At 42.2% G+C, this 21951-nt stretch overlaps 1 protein-coding gene and 1 pseudogene across 1 annotated transcript in view; one reads left to right on the top strand and one right to left on the bottom strand.

Moving 5' to 3' along the window:
* Positions 1-16718, bottom strand: part of LOC105941982 (large ribosomal subunit protein uL23-like) — a 72710-nt pseudogene extending 55992 nt beyond the window's left edge.
* MBTPS2 (membrane bound transcription factor peptidase, site 2) overlaps positions 16582-21951 on the top strand; it is a 55033-nt gene continuing 49663 nt past the window's right edge. Inside the window, exons 1-3 of the mRNA XM_004587813.3 lie at positions 16582-16791; positions 19724-19872; positions 21688-21904. Coding sequence (XP_004587870.1) covers positions 16717-16791; positions 19724-19872; positions 21688-21904 — 441 coding nt within the window. The 5' untranslated portion in view covers positions 16582-16716. The remainder of the gene's footprint in view (positions 16792-19723; positions 19873-21687; positions 21905-21951) is intronic.

Raw genomic sequence — 21951 nt, 5'->3', positions numbered from 1 at the left:
AGCACTTAGTAGAAGCCTGATAAATCTTTGTGTTCAGGGCTTAGTTTCCTGAACGTGGGCCCAGGTGCCCCCTTCTGTCTGCACTGCCTCAAATAGGAATGCCATGATCTTGGATGATGGTATATAGCTTTCAAGGGCCAGGGAGAAGAAAGGATGAATATTGAGTCACCTTTGCCTTGGGCTGCCAGGAGGCTGCTATCGACTTGTGGAGAGAAGCTTGACAAAGTGCTGGCTGAAGAAACCACACTGTAAGCGAATGCTTTTTAATGCTGCCTGTTTGGGTTCCATGTTCTACTTTAGCAGGGATAAGAATATGCCCCTATGCAGTGTAGATGCAGGAAAGAAGTCATCCTGCCAAGAAGGGCTAGGCTACTGCTGCTATCCTGATGCTTTCTTGACTCAATGAATTCACCCTGCTCTAAGTCTAGCCTTTGGTTGCCAATGTCCAGGAGCTTTTTCCCAGAGGTCATGATTCACACTAACCCCAAGGGACAAAAGAATACGTCTTAATACACTTTATGATGAATTTTTAGCAAGGAATATGACTATCATGTAGGCTTTTTAAGTCTAATCTAGCTAGTACCTTCTTCTCTTTATACAAGCAAAAGGGAATGTCTAATCACCAGAAAGTAACCTGAGGCTTATGGAATTAAAAAAAGGGGAATTTAATGTTAAAATGAACACAGGTTTTATTAGCCAGATCTAATTTCAGGGTTTGAAGTATCAGGCATGTTGGATATTTATCAAGATTCACAAGAGACAGTTTTACCAAGACAGAGCATAGAAAAGCACCCCTCATGTTTACCCAACTCCCCTTCTTCTTTAGGGCTCCTGAACCCTGAACTTCACATTAGACATCTGCATTGCCAAGGACTCTTTATAGGCCATTCCGTGCATCTGCCATAGGGCCTTTATGCATGGAATATTTCAACACATGAGACTTGAAAAGGCAAATGCACTTTGTGGAACCTTAGCGTTCAATAAATTAAGATTTGGCTACCTCTTCTTATAAATTTGGTTGTCTTATTGCAATGTTGGCATGGTCATTCTAGTTTGGATTTACACTTGCATGACAGAGGATTTAGGAGAATTTTTCAAGGTTTGCTTGAACACTTCTTAGGTCTTCCAATGAGCCATGGAGTCATAAATCATTGTGGCAGTGGTATATTCACCTCGACATCTCCACCAACTAACCCCTAGTTGACTAAGCAGTTTCAAGATAAGATTGCATAGAATGAAGAAAATGTTAGCAAAAGCTCATAAAGAAAACCACCATAGATTACCATCCTGTTCAAATTTGCTTGTCTTCATTTATTCATACAATTCTTGCTACACATCTTACTAGAAAACAGTAGCAATTTTCCATGCAGTGGGTCTGAGGGAGAGGTACTTGGGAAATCACCTGGTAGGGAGAGGACAGTTTTTGCAGCTTTATGCATTCTGAAATGTCATGTTTATTTAGAATATTGGGCTCAGCAGGATGGCTAAATTGGTTAGTTCTCCCCCTGCAGGCCCTGGGATCCCATACGAGTGCCAGTTCATGCCCCCTCTGCTCCATTTCCCATCAAGCTTATGGCCTGGGAAAGCAACACAGAATGGCTCAAGGCTTTGGGACCTTGCACCCAGAAGAGGCTCTTGGCTCCTGGCTTCAGATCAGCTCTGCTCCAGGCATTGTGGCAGCTCAGAGAGTGAATCAGCAGACAAAAGATCTTTCTCTCTTCTGTCTCTCCTTCTCTCTGGAAGTCTGACTTTCCAGTGAAAATAAATATTTAAGCAAATAAGTGAATAATACCTGGTTTGTCTGTCAGTATTTCCAACACAATTGGTAGCTTCTAGTTTGTTGTCTCTCTTTTGAGGTATTTGTGCTGCTCTAATGCCTGATAAATTGGGCCTAGGAACTCACATTCCCGTGGATGCACCTGCTCCGTTGCTTCATGTTATGCACAGGTAATGTTGAAGGAGAAAATTCAGGGAGAACACAGAGTCCTAGGCCTGAGAACCTCAAAAAATCAGAGTGGCTCACTCCTTCTTTCTTTCATGTCACCAAGCAAATTTTCTAGTCAGACTCACAGTGAGAAGCACGTGGAGAAGGCAGCCCCAGGAGTTGGCCTCCACCAGTGTGGCAGGAGTCCCCCCAGCTTTCAGGCACTGTCCCATCACTCCCATGTGCCCCATCACCACAGTTTGGCTTGAGTATATTCCTCAAAGAAGTCTTGCATTTCCTTTTTCCACAAACCATAAGGGTTCCACCCTGCAACCATATTATTTTATGCCAGTTTCCCAACTTAGGGCTGCCAGCCCATACAAGGAATATAAATTCAGGCTATACACTACCCAAAGGTGGTGATTATTAATTCTCATGGATATTTTTTTTTCCACTCAAAGTTCAGGCAAGGGCCAACACATTTTTCTGTTGTTGTTTTCTACTACAGCTGATAAATGGCTTTTCTTTCTACTCAGCTAAAGCCCTTCCAGGGACCCACGTTTGTATAAGATTCTTGTCTGTGCACGGAGCATTGTCTTCCAACCACCAAAGCTGTTAAAACCCTACGCCTTTGGCTATAAAGATTGAAATACCACTCTCTTCCTCTGCTAGGGAAAACAGAATGCCTGCACCTGCTCTGGTTTTGACGCTGAGCTATAGTCATGCATCACATAAAAGCCTTTGAATCAACAACAGACCAAGTAAGTAACAGTGTTCCCATAAAAATACAATGGGTCTGAAAAAATTGCTATGGTCTAGTGATGTCATAGCCATTGTAATGCCATAGTACAGCGCATTCCTCCCATGCTTGTGGTGATGCCTGTGTAAACAGACCTATTGTGCTGCCAATCATCTCTAAATATAGCACATATAATTATGCACTGGGCATAATAGTTAACAGTGATAATAAATGACCATGTTATCAGTTTATGTATTTATACTAAGGTTTTTGTTACTTTAGACTGCACTCCTACATACAAAAAGAAGTTACTGCTGGGCAGTCTGAAGTGTTATGCCTTAGCAGCCTCATATAGCTCGTGTTTACCAGGTGTCTTAAAAAAATTTTTTTTTTGCTTCTTCCTCTGTTTTCCTGATTTTTCATTTTTTAAGATGTATTTTTTTATTTGAAAACCAGATTTTACAGAGAGAAAGGTATTCTGTCCGCAGATTCATTCCCCAAATGGCCACAGTGGCCAGAGCAGAACCAATCCGAAGCCAGGAGCCAGGAGCTTCTTCCAAGTCTCCCACATGGTTACAAGGTTCCAAGGCTTTGAACCTTCCTTGACTGCTTTCCCAGGCCTCAAGCAGGTAGCTGCGTGGGAAGGGGAGCAGCCAGGACACAAACTAGCGCCCATATGGGATGCCAGAGCTTGCAGGGGTAGAATCAGCATATTACACCACTGCACCAGCACCTAGCAGATGTCTTGATTGCATCATTTTGACTATTGCTTGGTTTAATCTCAGGTTATTTTGTTTATCATGCCCTAAGAGCAATAGAGCAATAAGCTCTAACACACACACACACACACACACACACACACACACCATGTAGCCTAGATGTGTGAGTGCTCACTAGGATGTTCACTTGATAGGTACACATTTCTTAGCTCATGTCCTCCTTGCTAAGTGGTTCGTGACTGTACTTGCCTTGTTATCATAATTAGGCACTTAAAACGATGTTTCTCTTAACTAGCCAACACTTCCAGAAGTTCTCTAGTGAGATTTTACATTATCGAAATTATCACATGACCCAAAATAGATGTTGCAGGAAAGCCTAGGAGGTATGTAGACAAAAATATGTCCACAGTCTGGCCTCAGAATTCCAGCCTTACATGTAGCCTAACCCTGGGACCAGGGTATTTTGATGACATTATATCACAATTGAGTCTGATGTGTTTCTCTGCTTTAGAACCATTGCTAGAGAAAATAACAAGCCTGGATCATTATACAGCACAAGGACACTTTCTCCATTGCTGGAAAAATAATCTTGGCCTATTTATTCAAAAGAAATGAAACCTTTATTGGAATCTACTAAGATAAAATGCTTTTACTAGAGACAATTGCTGTATAGCTAATTGAAAGAGCAAGATTTTCTTGGATTTGTGGACTATTACATAGTGGACAATTCCATTTTTGAAAGGGTAAGAAAAAAATAGTCAAGTGCATCATATTTCCTGTGTGAAAAAATTGGCCAAAATTTTGCTGAGCTCTGAAAATACTTTAAAATAGTAGCACTTATTTGCTCTGCTTTGTCAACATGCTGAAAGCCAGCATCATTGCACAAGAACTTTGGTGGTTGTTGAGCTGTACAAGTAATAATTCTGACACTTTTAAATTTTAACTATACAAGTAGATAAACAGCAGCTCGCCTTCCCCTCTTTGCCTCCGGGATGCTGCTGTGGATCTATTTGAAAGGTGAAAGTTAGCACAGGTCTTTGAGAACATATTTGCAGAACCCAAGTTGAAAGAATGTGATCAGAGCCATCTTTGTAGCCCTGTAGAATGACATCTGCAAAGTATGCTGGTTAGTGCACTAATTGCCCATCTGTGAGAAGCACCTTATAAGGTTGTTTAATGGGTACAGAGTTTTTATCTCAGAAGATTAGAAAACTCTGAAACTATATAGTGGTGATGGTTACACAACATTTTGAATGTACATAATGCTACTGAACTGTACACTTAAAATGGCCTAAAGGCTAATTTTGGTGCTATATATACTTCTTCACAACTCAGAAAACAAGCTGAAGGAATCCTATGCAATCCTATGCAAATGGCCTGTTAGATGAGCTTATTAGATATAAAAATAATTAAAACGTTGGGTAAAATATTCAGAATATGTCATAAATGCATAGATGAGACCACAGGGAGTTGTGGAAATCCTCAGCAGTTAAAAACATCATGATCCATGATGAGAAAACCTCAGTCTAGGAGGGAGTTGTGGCTGTGATGTCATCTTGTTTATCTCAGATGGTCCATTTTAAGGAACTTTAATTGGGGACACAAGATAAGAAACAGAGACTTGGCAACTGGACCGTCAGTGGGTAGGAGAGAATAAACCAGTCACTTCCCGAATCTGACCTTAAAGAAGTTTGCCTTTATTAGCTTTGGCTAAAGATAAAGAAAACAGTTTTCTCCTGAAGTCTGATTGCAAGCTGTCTTCCATTAGGTTTGAGGTCTATATGTTTAGGAATTTTAGTTGCTCCTACTTCAAACTTTTTTCCCCACCATCTTTTTAAAAGATAAATACAGATAAACTTTTCAAGTGCAACACGTCAGATTCATTCAGCAGCTCTTCATTTAACTTATTTCTCAGATTGGTTACTGTTCCCAACCCAAATAGTCCCAATTTAAGTAGTTTTTTGTTTAAATTCCTCTTTTTTAAATTATTTATTTTATTTTATTCTTTTTTAAATTTTATTGTAAAGTCAGATATATAGAGAGGAGGAGAGACAGAGAGGAAGATCTTCTGTCCGTTGGTTCACTCCCCAAGTGACCACAGAAGCCAGAGATGAGCTGATGCGCAACAAGCAGCCAAGAGCCTCCTCCGGGTTTCTTACGCAGGTGCAGGGTCCCAAGGCTCTGGGCCATCCTTGATTGCTTTCCCAGGCCACAAGCAGGTAACTGGATGGGAAGTGGAGCTGCCAGGATTAGAACTGTTGCCCATATGGAATCCCAGCACATGCAAAGCGAGGACTTTAATCACTAGGCTACCACACCAGGTCCCTTTATTTTATTTTTATTGAAAAGTCAGATATACAGAGAGGAGGAGGGACAGAGAGGAAGATTTTCCATCCATTCATTGATTCACTCCCCAAGTGGCCACAACAGCTGGAGCTGAATCGATCTGAAGCCAGGAGCCAGAAGCCTCTTCCAGGTCTCCTACATGGGTTCAGGGTCTTCCATGGGTGCAGGGTTAGAGCCACCCTTCACTGCTTTCCCAAGCCACAGGCAGGGAGCTCGACGGAAAGTGGGCTTCCAGGATTAGGAACTGGCACCCACATGGAATCTCAGCATGTGCAATGTGAGGACATAATCACTAGGATACCACGCTGGGCCCTCATTTAGAGTTCTCTCTTTTTTTTTCTTAAGATTTGTTTATTTTTGTTGCAAAGTCAGATATACAGAGAGGAGAGACAGAGAGGAAGATCTGTCTGATGATTCACTCCCCAAGTGACCACAATGGCTGGTGCTGATCCGATCCAAAGCCAGGAATTAGGAACTTCCTTCAGGTCTCCCACAGGGGTGCAGTGTCCCAAGGCTTTGGGCTGTCCTCAACTGCTTTCCCAGGCCACAAGCAGGGAGTTGAATGGGAAGTGGAGCTGCCAGGATTAGAACCGACGCCCATATGGGATCCCAGCGTGTGCAAGGCGAGGACTTTAGCTGCTAGGCTACCGTGCCGGGCCCATTTAGATTCCTCTTAAGCGATGATAGTCATCACTGGAAATAGTGATCCGAATCTGGCTAATCTCCTACAGAGGTAAGTGGTACTGGTGCCGCTTTTGATGTGTACAGTAAGTAATCACTGCTGGATAACAAATTACAACATAGTGACTTGAAGCAATTATTGTTGCCCTCGTTTCTGTGAGTCAGAAACATGTGCATAGTGTAGCTTGGTCTCCTGCCTCAGGGGTCCCACATAATGAGAGCCAAGGCAAAGACTGGCTTGGTAGTTCTCTCAGTAGTCAATGATGGGAAGATTCCATTTTCAATCTTGCTCACGTGGTAGTGAACAGGACTGAGCTTCTGCAAAGCTGTTGATCATTGCTGACTGTTAGCTGGAGACTGACCTCAGCTCCTTCCTTAGCTGGGTTTCTTCAAAGGGCAGCTCACAGCGATCAGCATGATTCATCAAAGTGAGCAAGTAAGGAGAGACAGAGAGAGAAAATATGCAAAATGAAGTCACCATCTTCATAACCTAATCACCGAAGTAATGGCCCCTCATTTTTCCCACATTCCATTTGTTAGAAGCATTATCAGTAGGTCTACTCCATTACATTAAATAATGGGCAATGCAGGGTGTCACTATCAGGATGGAATTCACCATATGCGTAGGCATTAAGTATTTCTACCAGACAGAATTCCCACAAATGTGAGTTCTCAAAGAAACACACACACACACACGCACACACACACGACTATGACAGTTACCAAAGGATTTTTATTTTTAATTTTATTTTTAACATTGTTTATATAGTTGAGAGAAAAAGGGATGAATGCCCATGTGAGTTTTCAATTAGGGTGGGGAGGGTCTAGGCTTGGAGGAAGGTGAGTGGAACAAATGTTTCAATTTTTCTCCCCTGTGTCCACAGTGAGGGGGCCTCTCCTTGCTGCCAAACTCCATCAGCATCAGGGGATGGGGGGAGCACACCCTGATGTGCGGAAGAGCATTCTGAGGGTGTTACTTAAGCAGTTTTGATAGTTCTGAGAGGTGGTCAGCTTTGTGACACAAGAGTTGAGAAAATCTTTCCAAGGTCTACTGGATGACCAAGTTCACTCTAGTGTATTCACGGACCCAGTTACATGTTCCAAAGCTTGGCCCGGAGAGTGCTCCAACCTGCTTTGCTTTCCATCCTCTTGACAAGGCACTCAATACCCTCCATTGGCCTGGATGAGCTGGCTGTCCTGCCCCCATATGCATCTGAGCATGCTGACCATTGCACAGGCAACAGTCTGAGGAGGCCCAGTCTGACACATGCACTCCAAGGTCAGACCACACCTTTGTGATTTTCCCTATAGCCAGGGGTTGAGTCCAGTCATCTAGATAACAATTTTTTAACAGCAACAATAGAATCCTGAAAATAAACAACATTCTTAGAGTGCTGAGTAAAAATAACTGCCAACCACAAAGCATATAATCTGAAATTGCCCATCTAAAGATAATATGGAATTAAGATATGTTCAATCAAACTCAAGAATTTTTTTTTTACAAACTGACACTCTGCAAGGAAAATTTCTGAAACACACACTTTTAAAAGAAGATGTATTATCTCAAAATTAAGTCCTGACACACAAGAGCAAAGTTCAGCAAAGAATATGGTAAAGAGGGCTGGAGTTGTGGCATGGCAGATAAAACTACCCACTGTGTTGCCGGCATCTCATACGGGTTCTGGTTCCAATTCTGGCTGTTCCACTTCCAGTCCAGCTCCCTGCTAATGCACCTGAGAAGGGCAGTGGAGGATGGTCCAACTGCTTGGGCCCTGGCTTCTGACTCCTGGCTTCAGCCTGTCCAGCCCTGAGCACTGCAGCCATTTGGGAATGAACCAGCAGATGAAAGATTCATCTTTCTCTGTGTCTCTCCTCCTTTCTCTGCAATCCTGACTTTTAAGCAAATAAAAGTTTTAAAAAGAAAGAAATAAAAAGAATATGGTGAGCATTCAGTTGTCTAAAGAAACACTGCCAGGGCCAGAATTTCAGTGCAGTAGGTCAAAGCATTGTGATTTTGATGTCAACATCCTTTATGGGCACCTATTCCACTCCTGGCTGTTCCACTTCCAATCCAGCTACGTGCTAATGTGCATAAGAAAGCAGTAGAGGATGGCCCAAGTGCTTCTGCCCCTGCACCCATGTGGGTGACCCAGAAGAAGCTCCTGGCTTCTGGCTTTAGTCTGGCCCAGCCCCAGCTTTTGCAACTATTTGGGAAGTGAACCAGGAGAAAAAAGATTCATTTTTCTCTGTGTGTGTGTCTCTGTCTCTCTCTCTCTCTGCTTCTCTGTGTAATACAAACTTTCAAATAAATTTTTTAAAAATCTTTAAAATTTAGATAAAATAACAATGCCATACTATGATTTTTTAATTTTTAAAATTTAGGAAGGAAACCAATTATTAAAACTCTGCTTTGTTAAGTTTTTACCAGATTGTTCTGCAGTAATAAATTATAAGACAAACAGGTATATTTAGGATTTTGTTATTTCACTTAAGCCATAAGTCTCACAAGAAAAAAGTGTTTATAGGAAATCTTTCACATGTTGCAAGGATAAATGTAAAACAGAATTTTAGCCTGCCAGCAAGAACTGCAAAATTCTGTTGAACATCTTTGATAAATCACCTCCAATTTAGACATAATAAAGAATGTAAAATATAAGAAGACTAAAACAACGTATTAGAGAAAAATTAGCAGCAAGAACACTTTAATCTCACCTATCAAACGTAAAAATAACCAACTTTGGGGTAGATACTTGGCCTAGAGATTGAAATACTGCTTGAGGTACCCTTATCGCATATCCGAATGCCAGGTTTAAGTTCTGACTCTGTTCTCAATTCCAGCTTGCTCCTTGGAATGTAACAGGTGATAATGGAAGTGGTTGTGTCCCTGGCACTATTTGAGAGCCAGAAACTTCAGCCTGGCTCAGCACTGGCTGTTGTGGGCATTTGGGGAGTAAATTAACAAAAAAGCAGATGGGAGATTCTCTTTCTCTGCCTTTCAAATAACTTAAGCAGATAAATAAAATGTCCTAAAATAAGTAATCATCTCTATAAAAAAAAAAAAAGCTTTGAGGATTCCTTATGGTTGTAATTCTAGAGCAGCTAAAAAAAAAAAAGTTACTTATAATATTACTATAGAGCAAGAGTCATCAAATTCTTTCTGTTAAGATTCAGATAGAACATACCTTAGCTGGTGTATGTCTTCTGGTCTCCATCACAGCCACTCAACTATTGTAACACAAAGTGTCCACAGATAAAATGCAACTGATGAGTACCGCTGTGTTCCAACAAGACTTCATCCACAAACAGGCTGAACTTGGCCTTCAGGTGCTGGTTGGACAATCCTTCTACAGACTATGAATTATGTTCAGTAGTTGAAGATGAAGGATTTCTGAGACTTGTTGAAGCTATGAATTCTGCTTAGTTCCTTCTAAAAAACTTTTTCTTGAACCATATTCTGCTGTATGTACCTTTTCTTGGATATCAAGTATTTGAATATGCAGGAACAACTACAATTCATATTCAAGTTTGGTAGCTTGGTGAATTAATATTGAATTCAAATAGCTTCATGTATGATGAGTGGTAGATCCTAAAAATTTCATAGAGTTATCAAGAAAAAAAACAAAAAAAGAAAAATAAATAAATAAAAAGATTGCATATAGTTATCAACATAATACATTCTTACTGAAGACATCCATAGGATGGAAAATTTAGTAAAAAAAAGAATGTCATACAGGTATTATCAACAAGATGATAAACATAGTGAAGCCTCAGGGTAAGTTACAAAATATAAACATACTATGTTCATAATACCTCAGAAGGCAATCATAACTTTAGACAAAAGTTAGTGGACAACTTTATCAAAACCCAGTAAAGACAAAACACATGATGCTCAAATATTTTGGGATGTTTTATTATGAATTTAACAAGACTGTTAGGGGGCAGCACTGTGGCTTAACAGTGTAAGGCCATTGACCAAAACACCAGCATCCCATATGGATACCAGTTCAAGCTTTGGCTGCTCCACTTCCAATCCCCAGAAAAGCAATGGGAGAAGGCCCAACTCCTTGGACCTCTGCACTCACATGGCTAACAAAGAGAAAGTTCCTAAACAACATAGAATAACAGCTACCACATGTTTAAAAGGACTTGAGCCATCCTCTGCTGTTTTCCCAGGGTATAAGCAGGGAGCAAGATGGGAAGTGGAACATCTGGAACTAAAACTGGCAACCACATAGGATGCCAGCGCTGCAGGCAGAAGCTTAAGCTACTGTGCCACAGCACCAGCCCCTATTTTGGGTTTTTTATATTCTTCAAGTACCCCTCCAGGCTGATATGGTCGGAGATTTCTGACTTAAATAAATCTTGCTTTGCTCATTGCTTTTGTCCACATGGAGAATCTTCTTTCACGTGAGACAAGAACCAAGATCGTCTCTTCCAAGCCGTTTTAGCTATGACAGTACCAAATAAAATAAAATTTAAGATGTAAGGGAAAATGACACTTTCTGAAAAGTTTCTGAAGACCCTTTCTTCAGCTGGTACTTTACACTTCCGTTTGAGAGACTGTGTCAAGCAGACTATACTGTCACTGGCAAGCTGACCAAGAGTACCATTTTAATAGGGTTGAAATTTTACCATGTTCCACTCCTATTAAATGAAAGGAAACCATAATAATTCTGTGGTAGAATCAGCACTAACAGTAACCGATAACAGTAGGGCTGAGCACACATGCATTACTGTGTTTTCCTTAAGTGAAAGAGAGCACCTACTTTGTGGTAGATAACAAGCATTTCAGTTCTAGATTGGTAAACCTCTCTGGCACTCTCTCGCTTTTTGAATGTTAAGCCTCGTCTTTAGCTGTGGACTGGATAAAAGGATGTAGTCAGGGCTGGCTTCTGGCACAGGCATCAAGGCAGTGGTTAGGATGCCAGCCTTCCATATTGGGGTACCTGAGTTCAATCTTCCCATTCTGGCTCCTGACTCTAGCACTGTGCTAATTTAGAAGTGATCATAGTAATTGGGTCAGTGCTACTCATGTGAGAGATCGGCATTGAGTTCCTAAGTTCCAGGTTTGGCCCTGCCCAGCCCTAGCCCTTGCAGGCCTTTGGGAGATGGGCCAGCAGATGGGAAATTACTGCATATCTGCCTGTCTGCTTCTTAAATAATTTTTTAAAAAAATAGTCTCCATACTGTATTACCCTCCTGCATGCACATCTTAGCAACTCATGACACACAGTGACTCTCAGGGTTATTTCTAAAACATAACCTACCTTATCCTGATGGTGCAATTTAGTATCATATAACAGCATCAGGTACAAACTGTCAGCTTATATTAAGTGCAATGATTCCCCCAAAAGTCAAATCTGAAAAAACTTGATTTTAACTGACCAATAAATGTAATATGAATATATCACAAATAACATGTTGTTTTGAATTAAAAATACATTGTGGAATTTAAATTGAATACTAACATTTTAATGATGAAATTCTAATCTTCAATATTGACGTTCCCTAATGAATATGTCTTCTTTCCTCTCAGAAGTTTATGATAGTGATATTTTGGTTCAGCTAATTATTGATTTTTAACATGCAGCTATTTTGCAGTCGACCAAAATATATGCAGTGCCCTTCTAAAATAATATTGTATATGAAAATGTCATGAATAAAAGCTTGGTTATGTGGCCTTTATTTAAACATTTGCCTGATAGCAACCCAAGATGATTTGTAAATTATTCAGTTACAGATTTATTTGGAGGAAGTGTATCTTGATCCAGAGTTCAGGCATTCTTGCATTGTTGCCATCTAGCATCCTCTGTCTTCTGCGGCCACCAGCTGGCTTCCACTACTACTAAATTCCAGCAAGCAGCAGCAGTCCATTCAGCGCTTTGTTTTGACTGCTGAGTCCCTGATGAGAATATCAAGTCAGTTGAATAACTAGATTTTTTAGGCTGGGAGGAGAAAAGCACAGTCTAGCTCATTTCCAACATACTTTGGGTTATCAGAGCTGCATGGTAGCTGTATTTGTGCCAGCAAGGGGCCAGAGAAAGCTTCAAACTAACAAAAGCAAAGCCATTTCAATACTGAAAATAATATTCTCCCAGGGAAGAACACTGTTAAAAACAAGAGTCATTATATAAGAGCAAACAAAGGTCAGTCCAAACAGAATAGTATTAAGACAATAATCTTAAGTCAATGTAAGTTCAGCGAAGAAAGGAAGGGGGAAAGAGAAAGAAGAGAGAGGGAGATACAAAGAAAAAAGAAAAGAAAAAGGAAAGGAGGAGGGAGTGAAGAAATATAACCTCAGAATTGGTTGAATTGACTAATCCTACACTTTACAAGTGTCAACATCCCATATGGTCATCGATTCATGTCCTGGCTGCTCCATTTCCCATCCAGCTCCCTGCTTGTGGCCTGGGAATGCAAGAGGCTGAGACCTGGCATTTTTTTTATAGATTTATTTATTTTTATTCCTGGGAATCTTTTTTTATAGATTTATTTATTTTTATTCCTAGGAATCTTTTTTTTTTTTTAGATAGATTTATTTATTTTTAGAGACCTGGCATTTTGAAGCACAGAAACCAGAGGACCTTTCTGGGTCAGACCAATGCATCTGCCCATGTCAGAGACCGGAGCTAGGCTAGTTAGTATCAACCACTGGATACTGGTGCACATGAAAACTATGGTTGGGGTCCTGCCTGACAGAACTAGACCACAGTACCCACAAGGGAGTCTAAGGGAAAGAGGTGGGCCATGTTAGGCTGGACTGTGACACTAGCCAACATGTGAGAGAACTGGATCTAAAGGCAGATTTTATGGGAGATTGCTGTGCTTACTCCTGTGGAACTACAATATCTGCTGCTTTGCTCGAGGGCTAGGGGTGGTGACAGTCCAAGTTAGGCATGACCATGGAACCCACTGACATTTACGGAAACTGGGGTTAGGATCAGGCCAGGATGGTCCAGGCTGTAGTACCTGTATGTGCATCCAAGAATTGGGTGTGGGGCAGGCCAGGGCGCAACATCCACCAGCACACAGTAAGGCTGAGACTCCAGGGCAGACTATGCTGGATAGGGACCTAGCACCTGGTTCTCGGAGTGGGCCTGGTGGGAAAACTTGGGGAACTCCCCTGATGGGCTGCAGCTCCAGGTGGTGAGCACGTGAGTCAGGGCTGGATGTGGGCCAGACCAGGAAAGGCTGATTCACTTGTCAGCAGGTGTATGGACTGACTTGGGAAGCCAACTGGACTAGTCTGCTATACACACTGGCGTGTGCAGGAACCAGGGCTGGGGTGGGGGCCTGGTGTGGGTTACTGGAGGTCACCCCAACTAGGCTGCAGGTTCCTATTGGTGTGTGCAAGGGCCAGGTCTGTGGTAGGCTGGGTCAGGCTGGGTCACAGCACCTGTCAGTCTACATGGGATGTGGAGCTGGGTACAGAACTGACCAGGTAACTATAATCACCAGGATGTGCTTAGGCTGATATGGGTGACAGACTGAACCAGACCTTGCAAGAATCAGGTCAGGGGTCACCCTAGATGAGGTGTCTTGGGCGACTCCCCAACTGAACTGCTGGAGTTCGAATGCATGTGCTGGGACTGGGCCTCCTTGACACCTGATGCCTGTGCAGTGGGCAGCATGCCCAGGTGCATATGGGGGACATGATGGCCAGCTCATTTGGGCCTGCAGAGGGTGGTGAGTGCCATGTCAGAAGATGGAGCACAGAATGGGTTGGACAACTCTCCTGGCTAAGCTTTGGCAGCAAGTGTCTGGGTGAGTGGATGAGCTGGGGTGAACTCTGTCAGCCTGTGGACCTTGAAAGGATTTTCTCAACCTTGGAGCAACAAAACCAACAGTGTCTCGGAACTATTGGAACCACTCAAGCAATACCCTCAGAACATTCTTCTCCATGCTAGGGTTTCTAAGATGATATCAAGTGGACATTCCCATCCCTAGGTACTGATGTAGCTTGGCAGCTGGGAGTGCCCCCTTTCCTCCCTCCCTCCCCTCCCCACCAGATATAGGAGAAAAGGGAAGAAAAGGAAAATTAGAAGTATTTGTCCCACCCACCTTCCTGCACACCTCAACCCTCCCCACCCTATTCAGCGGTCCTCATGGGCATGCATTCATGACAATATCAAAGATAAAATAAAAGTTAATAAAAGCCCGAGTTTTGTAACACTATGTCCAAAGAAACTGAAATAATTTACAACACAATTACATACGTACATGCAAAAAGTTGTAAAACTGAGCCTTAAGAGTTCTCGAATCTGAAGAGATGTGATTAAAACTATATACAAAAGCTATGGGAGAGTAAGACAAATTAGGTAGAGTGCTGTAACACAGGTTTCTGGTAATTATTATATACATCTCTATTATATACCTCTGTGTGTGTGTATATACATCTGTATATGCACATATATACACTTTGTAGGGATTGAGCATTGCATTTTCATTGCCATACTTGTTCTTAAGATAGTTTATTTTCTATTTTGGTATTAGAATTATTATTAATGAGGCTTTTCAAGAAAAGTTGAAGGACATAACTAACAAACATGTTAAGCATCTGCAGAAAAAAATAAGAAATATTAGCTTCACTTCCTGTTTGAGATGATGTAATTAGTGGTTCTCAAGCTTGACTGCGCACTGGAATGCCCTGAGAAATGGAGAATGTACAGATGTTTGGTTTCCTACGAGTTTGCTTAATTGACCGGGGCGGTCCCAGGAGTTTTGTCCTGCGGCCTGATGTATCCAAGGTTGAGGAGGGCTGCTCTGCTCACTAGACAATCAGATATAAGAAAACTCGCAGGTATTCAAGGCTGCAGGCTATTGACTTGTTCATTTCACCATCTGATACTTTTTATGTTAATGTGATATTAATAGAAAGAGAACAGATTCCATGTGGTTCGTAGAGGCAATTGTAACAATGTGAATCCTTTCTTCTCCCTTTCTCTTTCAGTTTTTTTTCCTCTTTCTCTCCCTCCATCTCTCCTTGCTTCCAATCACAGCACCAATCTAAACTATTACAAAGGGAGAAATTGAGAAAGGATTAATTTAGGCATGAAAATGAATAAATTTGAAGAGTAAAACGGATAAAGTGTACTAGGGTGAGTACTCACTGTATAGTTCTATTTGTATGAAATTTTAGAATCAGGAAGGAATGAAAGACAAATTCATGAGACAAAGTTTCTTATCTTGATTAGGGTACACGGATGTATATTCTTATCAATATTCACAGAAATGGACAGTGAGACCTGTGTGTGATTTTGCTACACTCATGTTCATTACTGTTCACTAAAATGAGGATTAAAGTTAATTCACGGGCCCAGCGGAGTGGCCTAGTGGCTAAGTCCTTGCCTTGAATGCGCAGGGGTCCCATATGGTTGCCAATTCTAATCCTGGCAGCCCAGCTTCCCATCCAACTCCTTGCTTGTGGCCTGGGAAGGCAGTCGAGGATGGCCCAAAGCCTTGGGACCTTGCACTCACTTGGGAGATCCAGAAGAGGCTCTTAGTTCCTGGCTCTTGGCTTCGGATCAGCTCAGTTGCTGCCATTTGGGGAGTGAATCAGAGGATGGAAGATCTTCCTCTCTGTCTCTCCTCCTCTCTGTATATCTGACTTTGTAATAAAATAAATAAATCTTTTTAAAAAAATAAGTTAATTCACTTAAATCCCGACACGTAAGACTGGTCGGGGAGGCACACACGACCAGGACTTCACTTAATTAACCCTAAGCCCTGGGCGTGGCGGGAGGGAAATCCCAGGGTCTATGGAACTGTTTCATAAAATGATCATAACAGTAAAAAGAGAGAGAGAGAGAGACAGAGAGAGAAAGAAAGAGAGAGAGAGAGAGAGAAAAGAAAAGAAAAGAAAAGAAAAGAAAAGAAAAGAAAAGAAAAGAAAAGAAAAGAAAAGAAAAGAAAAGAAAAGAAAGAGAAAAAAAACCAAAAACAACAAAAAAGCACAGCCTGGAGCAGAGTCCCTGAGAACGAAGAGCTGACTGCAGGGCGGGCCAAAGCGTGAGAAACCGCTAGAGGGCTGCCAGGCTAGACGCAGCTGCTGCAGGGCGGGCGGCCGGCGGCCCGGCGCCACACCAAAACAAGCCCTCACACCATTTTCCGGTGTTCGTCATTCCCATCCGTGCCCTCACCGGAAGAGTTCGGTGAGAAACGTGGCCACTGCAGAAAAGGAGCCGGCAGCGGCTTGGTTCCTGCACGGATGCTGGGGCTGTAAGGCACCGCGCGGTCCGCTGCTTGCGGTTCGCAGGGAGGAGGACATCAGAGTTCGCCTTCCCTCTGCCGCCGCCGCCGCCGCCGCCATGATTCCGGTGTCGCTGGTGGTGGTGGTGGTGGGTGGCTGGACTGCAGTCTACCTGACCGACTTGGTGCTGAAGGTGAGGGCCTCAGGCCTAAGGCCCAAGCCCGCGGTGCCCAGGGCCAGAGTGCAAGGGCCTTTCTCTTGTTTCGCGCCTCCTGGCTGGAAGCCGCGCAGCCGGTGCCCACGTGTGCCCTTCCGAGTGGCGCCTCAGTCCCGTGGAGTAAATAAAGCCCGGCTGGCTGCGGGATGGGTGTGGCAGCCTTCAGGACTGTCGCTTTCGGCAGTGCGGGACAGTGCAGGCCCAGAATCCTGCCCGGGAGGCATCGGTGGTGGGTTCGGGAGGGTCAGACCATTTGGCAGCCGCGTACCAGGGAGGAGATAAAATGCCTGCTTAGAGCAGGCATTGTTTCTGAGGTCACTATTCTGTAAATACCCTGATATTGGGAACAGTCCAAGTCACGTGATGGACATCAGTGGTCTCATACTTTTGAGCGTATAGGATCACGCAGCCGTCCGGTTAGCATGCCAGTTCTGATCCAGCATGTCTAAGCAGTTTCCCAGTGCGATCTGTGCTGTGGGTCCACAGAGCATACTTGAAAGCAGCGCGCTCAAGTAGGAAGGAAGGATTTAAACAGCCTGTACTAAAGTAATACTTTGTTGCCTACACCGTTTCTGCCTACAAGCTGTGCACAACTCGGATTCACAGTATATTTTTCAGTTATTTGGGAAGGATAGCAAAAACAAACACCAAAAAAAAAAAAAAAAAACCCACGTGCTTAAGCCACAGTTTGCATTGAGTATTAGGGTGATTGTGAAATAAAATTATAGAAATTATGAAATACTTAATAAAAACTCCAATTAGGAATAGAGTCTGATAAAATTGTGTGTTTTGCGTTTAACAATAAAGTAAAATGAGAAACATGTGCTTTTGTGGTTAGGTTTCAATTTGCCCAGCCCTAGGGGGTGTACAGCAGGGCCCTGCCACGTCATAGCTTGCTGCTGGGACCCCGGGTCATTGTGTGGTCCAGAGTTTCTCAACTCTACATAGAGATGAAACTGGTAAGAGGCGCCTGAGATTCCGGCTCGCACATTGCCAGTGCTCCCTCTGATCCAGGGTCTGACAGCATAGGGGGGGACTCAGAAACGCTGAATCTCAGGCTTCTCCCAGACCTTCCAAATCAGCTTAACAGGTCTGTCTAAATAGCCCCAGGTGCATCCTTTGAACCTTTGTGAGAAGCACTAAGTACTAAAAGTACCTAGCCTAGTGCTTAGTGCCTCTTACATAATATAGCCTACAGTGGTTTTGTTATTTGGAAAAGAAAAGCCATGTGATTTCTTCTTGTTGAATGAATGAAATCGAAGATAAGAAGAACTTTTCAAATCTCAACAGTTTCTGGCCTAATTGTGTAAGACTTCAGATTCCAGGAGCCTTTGCCTTCAGATTCTCTGCTTCCAGCTCTGTCTGCTATTGCACCCTTGACTTTGTAAGATCTTCACTAAACTTCCGTGAAAGTAATGTGTCACATTCCATTTCCAACACCAGGGAAACCAGCAGATTTTAAAAACCAAGCAAAGATTCTTCGCAGATCCAAAGCAAAACGATGCTGGTATTCAGACTCGGGTCATATTTTTATGCTTGTGTTATGGCGGAAATACCTTTTCAGGACAAAAATTTCTCACCCAAGGGTTGTCAGTATGACTGAATATTTTCTGTGCTTACTGTGTCAGGTACATTACACAGCATTCTGTTGCCCACAGTTCTTAATAACTGAGATGCGAAAGGTAAAACTTTTCAGCTGTGTATAAACACCTGTCCCTCCAGCCCCAGATAGTTGAAAAGACATTGCTGAGACCTTGATGGCTTTAGGTAAGTTATGTACTCTTACATCATCCAAATTGGCCTGATTGCTTCGGACTGCGTTCAGAAGATAGGAAACCTCGGTCTTAACTACTGTGTGCTACCGTGTGCCTTCTGTTGAGTGGTTATGCCGCAGGGAGTAGATTTTTAAGTTCTACCACAAGATTTCTTTCCTTTCTACGGCAACAAGGCTTCTGGTCAGTTCTGTGCTGTTTAGTATGGGAGCTGTTAGCTGCACTTGGCTATTGAGCATTTGAGATGGGGACTGTCCATATTGACATGTGCTGTAAAAGTAAAGTTGACACAGGATTACAAAGCATTCCCACCTAAAGAAGATATTACCGGGCCCAGTAGCTCAGTAGTTAATTCCTCATCTTGCAAGCGTTGGCATCCCACATGGTCACCGGTTCATGTCCCAGCTGCTCCACTTCCCATCCAGCTCCCTGCTTATGGCATGGGGAAGCAGTCGAGGATGGTCCGAAGCTTTGAGACCCTATACCCATGTAGCAGACCCAGGAGAAACTCCTGGCTCCTGACTTCGGATCAGCTCAGCTCTGGCCATTGCAGCCACGTGGGGAGTGAACCAGTAGACAGATCTTTCTCTCTGTAAATTTGCTTTTTTGATAAAAATAAATCTTTAAAAACAGGTATTTTGAAAATAGCTTATGTTAATTACATACTGAAATGATACCTTGGATATTTGGATTTGAAAAATATATGAAAACTAATATTTTTTGTTTTTTAAAATCTGGCTACTAGACTAGTTTATGGTGCACATTGTGTTTTGTTGGAAGGGGTCAGTAAACTTGTTTTTTTTTTTGGTAAGAGAACACACACTAAATAGCCACGCAGGGTCACTGTCACATAGTCTTTATTTTTATTTATTTTTTTTAATTCCTCAAGAATATAAAACTATTCTGAGCTCTCAGGCTGTATGGGAGCAGGCTGTAGACCACATTTAGATTGATCTGATAGCTGTGCTTTGCCTGACTGTACCTTCAGTAGACCAGCTAGCCTGAGAGCTTTAGTATCCTGAAGTTAAAGCTTTAATATTATAAACCTTTCAACACTCAGCAGCTCCATTTCCTACTTACACACTATGAATTGTTCTCCAAAATTGAGTAATGTGGATCTTTTCCTTCTCTCTTAGTCATCCGTCTATTTTAAGCATTCTTATGAAGACTGGCTGGAAAACAATGGATTGAGCATCTCCCCTTTTCACATCAGATGGCAAACTGCTGTTTTCAATCGTGCTTTTTACAGCTGGGGCCGGCGGAAAGCAAGAATGCTTTACCAATGGTATTCTTTATTTCCCCTTTTTGGTTTAAATTAGTCATTGTGGCCATAGACATAACTTGTTAAATTGATGATTTCTGTCATTTTCTAATGTACTGAGTTTTAAAATATTGCCAATGTGAATGAATTATGCTATTATATGAACTTTTGGGATGATGTCACATTCAAACTCAAGATGTATATACAGTGCTTTGTGGTTTGGAGTTTCCAGTGATCTGAGACCCCCAAGATATTGCCATTCTGTAGTTGAGAAGTTTGGTATTATCTAAATTCCTTTTGATTAAAAACTTAGGTCTAATTGGATTACGGCTAAGCAAAGAGTAGAAAGTGAAACAAAATCAAATCAATACAAAGTGATGGAAGGAATGAAATAAACAGTACAAATCAGTAAAATAGAAAGTATACACTGGAGAAAATCTGTAAAATTCAAAAACGTATAAAATTTGACAAGCCTATATCATGATTGACCAACAGAAAAAGAAAATAAAAGTAAGTAACGATCAGAATTGGGAATACTACTGCAGAGTTTATAGACAATTTCAGAGTTTTATAAATTTCAGAAACTAGGAGCCGACACAGTAGTGTATAGGTCAGTCCTCTGCCTACAGTGCTGGCATTCCATGTGGGTACTGGTTCGAGTCCCAGTGGCTCCACTTCTGATCAGGCTACCCACTTTATGGCCTGTGAAAGCAGCAGGGGTCCAAGTCCTTGGGACCCTGTACCCTTGTGGGAGACCTGGAGGAGGCTCAAGGCTCCTGGTTTCAGATTAGCTCATATCAGGCCATTGTATCCATTTGGGGAGTGAATCAGCAGAAGAAAAATATATCTGTTTGTGTGTCCATCCTTCTGTCTTTAAATCTGCCTTCTAAATAAAAAATAAGTCTTTAAGAAAATTTCTGGGGCCTAGTACAGTAGCCTAGAGGCTAAAGTCCTCGCCTTGCATGCACCAGGATCCCATATGGGCGCCTGTTCATGTCCCAGTGGCCCCGCTTCCCATCCAGTTCCCTAATTGTGGCCTGGGAAAGCAGTAGAAGATGGCCCAAAGCCTTGTTGGGACCTTGCACCTGCGTAGGAGACCTAGAGGAGGCTCCTGGCTCCTGGCTTCGGAATGGCTCAGCTCTGGCTGTTGCTGCCACTTGGGGAGTGAATCAGCAGACGGAGGATCTTCCTCTCTGTGTCTCCTCCTCTCTGTATCTCTGACTTTCCAATAAGAATAAATAAATCTTTTTTAAAAAAAATCTGGAAAACCAGATGAAATAGACAAGCTCCTGGAAAAGCAAAACTTCCCAAAAGGTTAGAAAACATTAAGATTATTCTCAATTATGTCCAGGTAATTTTAAAATATTAAACTGTGGAAGACAAAATTTCCATTAAATTTTACCATATTATTTAGGCTCACTTATCACAAAACAAAGCTAAAATACAATGCAAGCAATAAAATAGAGAAATGTAACAGGATAGCTGGTATTAAAAAAGCTTTTGTAACTGTGTGAGTACACGATTAGAAGAATGCTCTGTGAGTGAGCCAACACTTGAGAGGAAGCACTGTTTTTCATTGGAAGTGGTATTCAGTCTCTTTAGTTACCAGAGATGTGTGAACTGTCAGAGCGGCCTGAGGGAACTAGCATGCAGCTTTCAGTCCGGTGTTTGAAGTTTGGGTAGAAAAGACCATGGAGTTACGGAGATTTCATAGCCGTTGTTTTGAAACTGTGAAATGAGGCCCATTGTTTTGAAACTGTGAAATGAGGCTGGTCAATGAATTATGTAGTGCATGAACTGCGAGGAATTGCACATTTATGTTTTTTTCTCTCTTTACAGGTTCAATTTTGGAATGGTGTTTGGTGTAATTGCCATGTTTAGCTCTTTTTTTCTCCTTGGCAAAACACTAATGCAGACTTTAGCGCAAATGATGGCTGACTCTCCGTCGTCTTATTCTTCTGCCTCTTCCTCTTCATCCTCATCCTCTTCTGCTTCCTCTTCCTCATCCTCTTCCTCCTCGTCGTCTCTTCACAATGAACAGGTGTTACAAGTTGTGGTAAGTACCTTCTTTTTGCTTTAAATATTTGTTGACATGTAGCTACA

This window comes from Ochotona princeps, chromosome X (genome assembly GCF_030435755.1).
Source record: "Ochotona princeps isolate mOchPri1 chromosome X, mOchPri1.hap1, whole genome shotgun sequence".
Lineage (NCBI taxonomy): Eukaryota > Metazoa > Chordata > Mammalia > Lagomorpha > Ochotonidae > Ochotona > Ochotona princeps.
The sequence above is the reverse complement of the archived record's forward strand: the minus strand, read 5'-3'. Positions and strand labels throughout refer to the sequence as shown.